General features: G+C 49.5%; 2 protein-coding genes across 2 annotated transcripts in view; one reads left to right on the plus strand and one right to left on the minus strand.

Annotated features, from left to right (window-relative positions):
* Nucleotides 1-1,277, plus strand: part of TIMP1 (TIMP metallopeptidase inhibitor 1) — a 7,251-nt gene extending 5,974 nt beyond the window's left edge. The window contains exons 5-6 of the mRNA XM_017874051.1: nt 31-155; nt 1,010-1,277. Coding sequence (XP_017729540.1) covers nt 31-155; nt 1,010-1,180 — 296 coding nt within the window. The 3' untranslated portion in view covers nt 1,181-1,277. The remainder of the gene's footprint in view (nt 1-30; nt 156-1,009) is intronic.
* Nucleotides 1-10,636, minus strand: part of SYN1 (synapsin I) — a 56,966-nt gene that overhangs the window by 16,366 nt on the left and 29,964 nt on the right.

Raw genomic sequence — 10,636 nt, forward strand, 5'->3', positions numbered from 1 at the left:
CCCCCCCCCCCCCCCCCGCTTTCTCCTTAGGAAAACTGCAGGACGGACTCTTGCACATCACCACCTGCAGTTTCGTGGCTCCCTGGAACAGTCTGAGCTTAGCTCAGCGCCGGGGCTTCACCAAGACCTACACTGTTGGCTGTGAGGAATGCACAGTGAGTACCTGGACCCTGACCTCCAACGGAAGATCCTTCCGGGGCCCTTCCCTAAATCGTGGGCTTGTTTCTTGCTCCCTCTGGCTATTCTGTGTCCCTGTGGCTGCTCCCAAACCCTAAGGGCTGTCCCTGATCTCTCTTGCTATTTCCCCAAGCCCGAGACTGCTCCCTTACAAATTCTGGCTGCTCCCTTGCCCTGTGTCCAATACCGTGTGATCGCCTGTCCCTGGTCCCTCTAACTCTCCCTTGTTACTGTTACTATTCTGTAATCCCACTCTCCATTCCTGAGCCCCTGGGATTGTTTCTTGGTTCCCCAGAATGTTCTCCAAGAACCCAAAGTGCTGTTCCCTAATCCCACTGACCCTTCCTCAGCACATCTGCTTGTTGCTCTGCAGCTCTGACTATTCCAGACACCAGAGGGTGTTACATTGACCTCCTGGCTAGTCTAAGCCCATTCCCTGATGGCTCCTGATGGCCTCTGAGCCCAGTGACTATCTTGGAGCCCCACTGGCTATTCCTGTGCTTAAACTCCTTAGCCGCCAACCGGGTGGGGCCCCTTACTACTGTCAGTTTTTCCCTGTCCTTTGGGATAATTCCCCAGGTGACCTGCCTGACTGACCCCCAGGGCCTATTCCCCAGCCACCATTCCAGGACACTGATTTACTGGCTTACTGTTACCTTGCAGGACCCAGTGACATTTCCCTCAATGGGAGGGGCTGTCCTGGGGTATGTACTTAGGTGGGGTGAGAGCAAGTCTCCCCAGCGGCTCAGTGTTGAAAGCTGAGGAGAGGAAGTTCTGCTCCATTGGGGAGGCAGGGAGAAACCCTCAGAGATGTCTCCCTCCTCCCTTCCAGGTGTTTCCCTGTTTATCCATCCCCTGCAAACTGCAGAGTGGCACTCATTGCTTGTGGACGGACCAGCTCCTCCAAGGCTCTGAAAAGGGCTTCCAGTCCCGTCACCTTGCCTGCCTGCCTCGGGAGCCAGGGCTGTGCACCTGGCAGTCCCTGCGGACCCGGATAGCCTGAATCCTGCCGGAGTGGAAGCTGAAGCCTGCGCAGTGTCCACCTTGTTCCCACTCCCATCTTTCTTCTAGACAATGAAATAAAGAGTTACCACCCAGCAGACACTGTTTCCGTGTAGTGCCTGGGAACAAACCCGTGTTGCCGATGACCTGGTGTGAGCACCCTGGGACCAGTGGGGATGAGGGATGCCAAATGTTGGGTTTTTATATTTTACTTAAATTCTGACGTACTGGTGGTAATTCTCGACATTGGCATTAGCACTGATGATCTGCAACAGCAGTAATGGTCACTGAACCTGCATTATCAACCGTAACCTTTGAATAATTTCTCCAGTCAATACTTTAAAACATTTTCCTATACTGATTTCCAATTGCTATTTGCCCAGGGCTTTCTGGTTATAAATTCTCCCACAGCTGACAAATCACTGCCTTACTGGGAATTCCCCATTCACACATCTTGCCAGCTGACAAATGCCCTACCAATTGGCAAATGGCTCTCATTGCCTCAAGCACAGTCCTGATGTTGTCCAGTGAGGATGCCCCATCCAAACATGTGGGTGTTACTGTCCCCACCCTCAGGTTTTGTACCATGAGCCTGAAAGGGGACCCAGGGCACCCAGAGTCCCACAGTAACCCAGCTGGGGACTTGGGAAGAAGGGGTGACCCTGGCTCCCCAGCCACGGCTGTAGGACATTCCTTGGAAGGGGCTGTTTGGGGCAGAGGAGAGGTGGGATGGAGAGAAGATATGAGCTAAAAATCCCCAAGCTCTGCCCTCCTCCCTCCCCTACTTCTCCCCTCACTCCTCTAACCAACTTGGAAGGAAATACTGACAGCAATGAAATGCAGGTAGGGTTCAAAATCAAGACCAGTCAGATATGCTGGCCCATACCCTGCACACACCTCCCTCAACCCAACTGTCCCCTCACCCAAACTAGGGTCTCTAGACTCGACCCTCACCTTTCTGGATCATCCTTCCTCTAGAAAAACTGAGTGAGAGACCCTCCAAATACTCCTCTCCGAGGCCTTCCTACTCCCACAGCGGGGTCCAGTCCCTGGCTCCTGCCTCTCATACTCCAAAGGTCTTGACTCAAGTGAGGCCCTTGGGAACTAGAATTCCAGACTGGTGCAAACATTCAATGGAGCACCTGTGTCCTCCTGACCTGAACCTGCTTGAAAAGGGCCCCAATATATCTCCTTCAGTAAAGAAAAGGACCCCCAAATTCCCTCTCATCACAGTACCCACTGCTCTTACCGATAAGAACCCAGGTCTCCTCCAGGGCATCCTAGGTTACCAAGCACAGCCCCCTGGATCTTCTGTGGTCCTGTCCCAGAACCTTTTACACTCCTGGGAGGTTACCCCATGGCCCAAATTATGTCCCAGATGGGAATGGGCAGATTTTGAACACACAGTACTTAGCCACTTGAGCAGGGAATGCACACGCAGCAACAATTTCTGTATTAACATCTATACCTTGGTTACGCCCTTGGAGGGTCTGAACCTTGTCTACTGAAGGAGGCCAACCGCAGCCTTTGCTGATGGGCACAACTGTAAGGGAAGGGCCCGGGCCCTGGTTCATCCCTGGTGACCTTGTCAATGTTCCCTCAGCTGCCTGCAAGAGTCTGACAGCTCCTGGCAATTCACCAAAACTTAGTGTCAGCTACCTGCACTCTTAAGCTGCTCCCTAGCCTCAGGGCCCATATCCTAAGTCCTCACCTCTTCCAAGCCCTGAGGGGAAGGTGAAGTAGCAGGGGAAGGATGGAACCCACTGTGGAGTTCGTACTGCCGACTTGTCTGCCTTTCAGGTCAGCCCTTCGCCAAGTGCAATGCAGCATGGACAGGGAGGACTGGTGCCTCAGGGGACACAGAGTCTAGAAGAGCAGACGAGGTGACCTCCCCCAGAGACCTGGCATGAGCTCCTGGCAGGATCCGTAGCCCTGGGCTCATTACATTCCCCATTGCTCTTGTAGAACATCTATTAAAATGGGTCAAATGAGCATCCTCCATCCCCAGCATTCGGGGTGTCTGTGGGTGGATCTCTGTTTGGGAGAGACTCCGTGACAGCTGAGAGGAAGCTTGTAGGGGTCACAGCCATGTTTGGTATGCGGCATGGGACCCAGCTCAGTGGGGAGCCTGGGGGCCAGTCCTTCTCTCACCTGAGCCTCAGTCCTTCCCCCTTAAACATGGGCGCCACAGTCCTGGCCCAGAATCTTTCAGAGGCTTGTGGTGGGGTTGGAGGATGTTTACGGGGTGTCTTTGCCCCTTGGATACTTTTTGGGGGGGTCAAAACACAGGAAATGGGCCTGGCACAGTGGCTGATGCCTGTAATACCAGTACTTTGGGAGGCTGAGGCGGGCAGATCATGAGGTCAGGAGTTCAAGCCCAGCCTGGCCAACATGGTTTCCATCTCTCCTAAATATATAAAATTAGCCAGCTGTGGTGGCGCGATGCCTATGGTCCCAGTTACTTGGGAAGGCTGAGGACAAGAATTGCTTGAACCCAGGAGCGGAAGCTGGCAGTGAGCTGAGAGCATGCTACGCACTCCAGCCTGGGGATAGAGCAAGACTCTGTCTCAAAAAAAAAAAAAAAAAAAAAAAAAAGAAAGAAAAAAAAGCCTGGCATGGGCTGGCTCATCAACCTTTAACCCAGCATTTGGGGAGCGCCAAGCGGTGGACTCCACACAGTCAGGAGATCAAGACCACCCTGCTAACAAGGTGAAACCCCATATCTACTAAAAATCAAAGAAAAAAAAAAAAAATTAGTGGTGTGTGGTGGGACTAGTTCCAGCTACTCGGGAGGCTGAGGCAGGAGAATGGCGTGAACTCAGGAGGCAGAGCTTGCAGTGAGCTGAGATCGCGCCACTGCACTCCAGCCTGGGCAACAGAGCTCGACTCCATCTCAAAAAAAAGAAAAAAGCAGGAACCCTGGAACCAGATGTCTGCATTCAAATCCTGCCCCTGCCATGTCTTAGCTCTGTGTCCTTGAATCAATCATATTACCTCTCTGAGCCTCAGTTCCTGCATCTGTAAGACAGGGATAAAAAGAAGGCCGAACTTATAGAGACAATGTCCATATTAAACGAGGTTGTATATGTGAAGTACTTGGAACAGTGCTAGGTATATAGCACTTACAAGCATTAGTTACTAGGAGTAGTTATGATAACTATAACTTTTAACTTTACTAGTGATTACTTATAATATTGCAAACAATGTTTGATATTAGGCACAATAATATACAATATTGGAAATAATGTGTATGATTAGTACCAACAATTTAATGTCCATCTCTCCCCGACACCAGCCTCCTCACCAAAATGCAAGCTCCTGACCCTGCTCTGCCTGAAGGAATGGGGTAGGTCTCTGAGACTCAAAAGCTACTGATGTGATACTAAGATCCCAGAGATCCCAGCTCTTTACGCCATAAATGCTCCTCAGTCCCAGTGTCCCTCTCTCTTTTCCCCCTCACAGACAATCCAGGTTCCTAGTGGAGTCCTGAACCTGTGGCTCATAGAAGCGCCTGATAATAAAGAGCAATGTGGTTAGATCCATCTACACGCCCACCCACAACAACAGTGGCAACACCATGAGGAGAGGTTCCCTTTTAGGGATTCCTAATGGCAGGCCAGCCAACCTGTCCCCACCCTGTGTGGACTCCTCACCCTCAGGTCTCCCTCTGCACCGCCCTGGAACAAAAAGTCCCCATCCCTGGGGCATTCTCCCCACGAAGAACCCCCGCCCCACAATACTATGTTCCCAACTTCAGCCCGCTACAGCAAATTCTGTCCCCAGTCCACAGTGTTCTGAGTCTTTGAGACTTGGGGATCATAGCATGTCCTAGCCAAGGGACATATGGTCATGCTACACTGGTCCTCGGGGCATGGCCTCTGTCCCTCCAGGCCCTTTGAGGGATAGAAATCTGCACTCTGCGAGATAGAGGGGTGCATCCTTGGAAGGGGCTCAGGGAGGAGCCCAGAAAGGGCTTCCTGACTTTCTACAGGAAAGGATGCGATGGGTCCTTGAGTCAGTCCCTCAGGGACTCCCGCAGCCACAGGCGTCCCCTTTGTGTTCTGACTCGCCCCTGTTCTTCCTGCTTCTTGCTCCCCTACTTCTTCCTATTCCCTGCTCCTTGTCCCCGTTACCTACTTCCTATCCTTTACTCCTTCTACATATTCCCTACTCTTTTGTAAAAAAGTTTTATTTTATTTTATTAATTAATTAATTTATTTACTTATTTATTTATTTATTTATTTTGAGACAGAGTCTCACTCTGTTGCCCCAGCTGGAGTGCAGTGGTGCAATCATAGTTCACTGCAACCTCAACCTCCTGGGCTCAAGCGATCTTCCCACCTCAGCCACCCAAGTACCTGGGACTACAGGCACATGCCACCATGCCCAGCTAATTTTTTGTAGAGACAGCGTTTCACCGTGTTGCCCAGGCTGGTCTGGAACTCCTAGGCTCAAGCGATCCTCCCACTGCAGCCTCCCAAAGTGCTGGGATTACAGGTGTGGGCCCTCAGACTCCGCCTGCGTGTTCCCTACTATCAAGCCCTGCTCCAGCTCCTGTTCCCATTCCTCGTGGTTCCCTTTCTGTTTGTGATTCTCTTTTATTGTTCCCTGGCCCGCACTGCCCTACTCTTCTAGGAGCAGAAGCTATGAGAAGCATGTAAAGCAGTGCAGTGACTCAGCCACCTCCAGGGGCTTCCCTGTCTCCCCTTTCCTGGGCAGAGCTGCATACCTGAACCCCAACCTCGCACAATCTCTGTGGGGACACGTGCTTCTCTAAGCACTGGCAAGAAGAACATGAACCCACAAACTTGAGTGCCTTCCCTGGTGATCCAAGGTCTACTATTGAATCTTCACATGTGACAGCTTCCTGCCTTGGACCCACACTTTTACTCAGCCATGGTGAGTAGCCACGGAAGTCAGGACTCTCCACCTTCCTTAAACTTATAAACCTCCCTAAGCCCATCAACCTCCCCCAACCACTGCCCCAAGCCCCTTGAAGACCACCAACTTTTTAATTTTTTTGAGACAGGGTCTCCCTCTGTTGCCCAGGCTGAGTGCAGTAGGGTGATCATGGCTCACGGCAGCCTCGACCTCCCTGGCTCAAGTGACCCTCCCAGGCTAGCCTCCCAAGTAGCTGGAACTCCGGGCACATGCCACCACGCCTGGCTAATTTTTCTATTTTTAGTAGAGACGGGGTTTCACTATGTTGCCTAGGCTGGTCTCGAACTCCTGGGTTCAAGCGATCCTCCGGCCTTGGCCTCCCAAAAGGCTGGAGTTACAGGCATGAGCCACTCTGCCCCACCAACAGCCACCAACTTCTAGCCATGCTGGAGTTCTGGTCACATTCTGTTTCTTGATCTGGGTGCAGGTGACAAGAGTATGTTCACTTTGTGAACACTCAAAGGGCTATACACTTAGGATATGTACCCTTTGCTGAATTTGCTATATCTCAATAAAATTGGCCCCCAAAAGAAACTCCCCGTCCCAGTGACATATCCCCCCTGCACCCTCCTTCAATTCCTCACTCAATCCTGCCCTCTCTCCTTCACACAACTCCCACATACCTGACCCTGGTCATTCACATCTCAGGGCCCCTTTTTCTTTCTTTGCTCCACAGGGACTGACTGTGACTCCTGGGCCCAGAGACGGCCTTGGGGTTGGACTCCACCTGTCGCATAGTGAGCCCTCCACAAATACTTGCTGCACTATATATCACTTGAGTGGCGGTGGCAAGGGAGGGCCATTCCCCATTGGGACAGCAGCCCTTCCCCAGGTCTGCGTGACCAGGTAGACGTGACCAGGAGAGGGAAGGTGGGGTGAAGGGAAGTTAAACTGCTTAACAAGTCTTCTTATGTCTCCCCAACCCCAGTGGTGACTACTTAGACACAGCTGAGCTGAGCAGCCTTCAGAGGGTTCCTGGCAGTCTGCGACCTGCATGGGAATAGATAAGGCATTGGTCCCAGAGTCCCCAGCACGTGTCTCCCACCACATGATGGAGGCTGGGCAACCTTCCCACCAAGGCTTCCAAGTACCGCTCCTACAAATTCCCTCCATGCTACACAGCGAGCTGGGGAACAAAAGGGGAAAACCCGGTGGCAAGCTGGCCTGCAGGGAGTCTAATGTCTCTGCCGCCTGCCCTCTGTTATCCACCCTTGACTCTGTCTTCTTCCTGGCATCTGAAGTCCTGTTCTCTCTGTCCCTGACAAGAGTAGAATATAGTTCTACTACATAGTCACAAAACGGTCAGGAGGTGCTGCTGTCCTACCAGGCACCAGGAATTAATGAGAAAAGTTGCTGTTAAGGTAGTATGGCTTTGGTAAAGGTTTACAGAAAGTGGCCAATGGAACAGAAGAGAGTTCTGAACATGCAGGGCAAAGATATGAAACGTTAGTACAGGTCGGGCGCAGTGGCTCACGCCTGTAATCCCAGCACTTTGGGAGGCTGAGGCGGGCGGATCACCTGAAGTTAGGAGTTCGAGACCAGCCTGGTCAACATGGTGAAACCCCGTCTCTACTAAAAATGCAAAAATTAGCTGGGCGTGGTGGGATGCCTCTGTAATCCCAGCTACTTGGGAGGCTGAGGTGGGAGAATTGCTTGAACCCGGGAGGTGGAGGCTGCAGTGAGCCCAGATCGCGTCACTGCACTCCAGCTGGGCAACAGACAGAGACCCTGTTTCAAAAAAAGAAAAAAGTTAGTATATATGTGACAGAGGTGGCATACAAGCTTGGTGGGGGACAAAGTCTTACCTATAAGGAAAAAGATGAACTCAATCCCTACCTCCTTCACACTGTACATGAAAATGAATTTCAGATGAATGAAGAATTTAGATGGCAAAAGTGAAACTTTACTGAAAAGTCTCTCTTTGTTCTAGTGACTGGAGTCACTACTTTGATCATACACTAAAGTTCCATATGTATGTGGATCTATAACTGGACTTTTGTTTTTCTTCCTTTAATCTGTCAGCCTGTCTATTCACGGGTTAGCATCACACTATTTAAATTATAAAAGCTTCAGGCTGGGCATGGTGGCTCACGCCTGTAATCCCAGAGTTTTGGGAGGCCAAGGCAGGAAGATTGCTTTAGGCCAGGAGTTTGAGACCAACCGAGGCAACATAGCAAGACCGTACCTCTACAAAATAACAACAACAAAAAAAAATTAGCTATACATGCACCTGTAATTATAGCTACTCAGGAGGCTGAGGTGGAAGGATTGCTGGAACCCAGGAGGTTGGGGCTGCAGTGAGCTACGATCATGCCACTGCACTCCGGCCTGGGCAACACAGCAAGATTTTGTCTCAAATAAATAAATAAATAAAATATCCATAAAACGTCTGGTGGCAGAGGCATCAGACTCCCTGTGGGCTGCGAGTATGAGTCCTTATTATTACTTTTCTTTTCAGGGTTTTCCTAGTTTTCTTGCATGGTTGCTTTACCATATGAACTTTACTATCAACTCATCTAGCTCTAGATATAAGTTTGTAGGTATATTTTTGGGAATCACATTAAATGTATAAATTAAATAAGGACCTGAGAAGGTGAACTGCCATTTTCATGATGTTGATTCATTCTATCCAAGAACAAGAAATGCCTTTCCATCTGCCTAAATCTACCTTTGTGCCTTTCAGGAGTGTTTTAAACTTTTCCTCATATCACTTTGCACATCCCTTGTTGATCTTATCCCAAAATATTTTATGGTTTCTTTTTTGGTGTTATTGTATATGTTTTCTCTTCTATTATGTCTTCTATCTGGTTATTTGTGTATATAAAAACTACTGATTTCCGCATGTTGATTTCACATGCTGCTGTTACTGCATTCTTTTTTATTTTTATTTTTTGAGATAAGGTCTCGCTCTGTCACCCAGGCTGGAGTACAGTGGTGGGATCATAGCTCACTGCAGCCTCAAACTCCTGGGCAAAGTGATCCTCCCACCTCAGCCTCCCGAGTAGCTGGGACTACAAGGGCGCACCACTACACCTGGCTAATTTTGTGTGTGTGTGTGTGTGTGTGTGTGTGTGTGTTTAGCAGAGATGGGGTTTCACCATGTTGACCAGGCTGGTCTTGAACTCCTGGGCTCAAGTGATCCTCCTGCCTTGGCCTCCCAAAGTGTTGGGATTACGATGTAAGCCACCGTGCTCACCCTTAATGTGGTTTTGAATTTGTTTGCTGATATTTTATTTAGGATTTTTGCATTGATATTTATAGTAAAAATGGTCTATGCTTTTTTTTGTTTTGTTTTGAGACAAAGTCTCACTCTATCACCCAGGCTGGAGTGCAGTGGCACAATCTCACCTCACTCAACCTCTGCCTCCTGGGTTCAAGTTATTCTCCTGCCTCAGCCTCCAGAGTAGCTGGGACTACAGGCGCACACCACTACGCCCAGCTAATTTTTATATTTTTAGTAGAGAGGGGGTTTCACCATGTTGGTCAGGCTGGTCTCAAACTCCTGATCTCAAGTGATCCACCTGCCTTGGCCTCCCAACATGCTGTAATTACAGCTGTGAGCCACTGCACCCGGTCTATGCTTTTGTTTGTGCTATTAATGTTATAATTGCTTTAGAAAGGTAATACGGAAGTTTGTCTTCATTTTCCATTCTGTGGAACAATTTATGTGGCCATTGGGATTAACTGGTCTCTAGCATTTCAGTGGAATTCCCCTGTGAAATCATCTGGGCCTCATGCTTTTTTATGGGGCAGCTCCTTAATAACTTTCTCTATTTCTTTTATGGAAATTGGTTTGTTAACCTCTACTGGGGTTGATTTTGGTAAACTGTGTTTCCCCAGGAAATTATTTATTTTCATCTAGGTTTTCTATTTTATCTGTGGATGCTTTTTTATATTTTGACTTTTAGAACCATGCTAATGTCTTACATTTAAAAATATACAATTAAATCAGCATTACCAGGCAAGGTGGCTCATGCCTGTAATCCCAGCACTTTAGGAGGCCAAGGCAGGTAGATTGCTTCAGCTCAGGAGTTTGAGAGTAGCCTGAGCAACATGGTGAAACTCCATCTCTATAAAAAATACAAAAGAATTAACTAGGTGTGGTGGCACGCACCTGTGGCCCCAGCTACTCAGGAGGCAGAGGTGGGAAGGTTGCTTGAGCCCAGGAGACGGAGGCTGCAGTGAGCCAAGATCATGCCACTGCACTCCAGCCTGGGTGATAGAGTCAAAAAAAAAAAAAAAGGCTGGGTTTGGTGGCTCACGTCTGTAATCCCAGCACTCTGGGAGGCCAAGGCAAGTGGATCACCTGAGGCCAGAAGTTCGAGACCAGCCTGGCTAACATGGTGAAACCCCGTTTCTACTAAAAATACAAAAAAAAAATTCACCGGGTATGGTGGCACACACCTGTAGTCCCAGCTACTTGGGAGGTTGAGGCAAGAGAATTGCTTAAACCTGGTAGGTGGGGGCTGCAGTGAGCCGAGATCACACCACCACACTCCAGCTGGGCGACAGAGTG

This window comes from Rhinopithecus bieti, unplaced genomic scaffold (genome assembly GCF_001698545.2).
Source record: "Rhinopithecus bieti isolate Rb0 unplaced genomic scaffold, ASM169854v2 scaffold_1012, whole genome shotgun sequence".
In the NCBI taxonomy this organism is placed as follows: domain Eukaryota; kingdom Metazoa; phylum Chordata; class Mammalia; order Primates; family Cercopithecidae; genus Rhinopithecus; species Rhinopithecus bieti.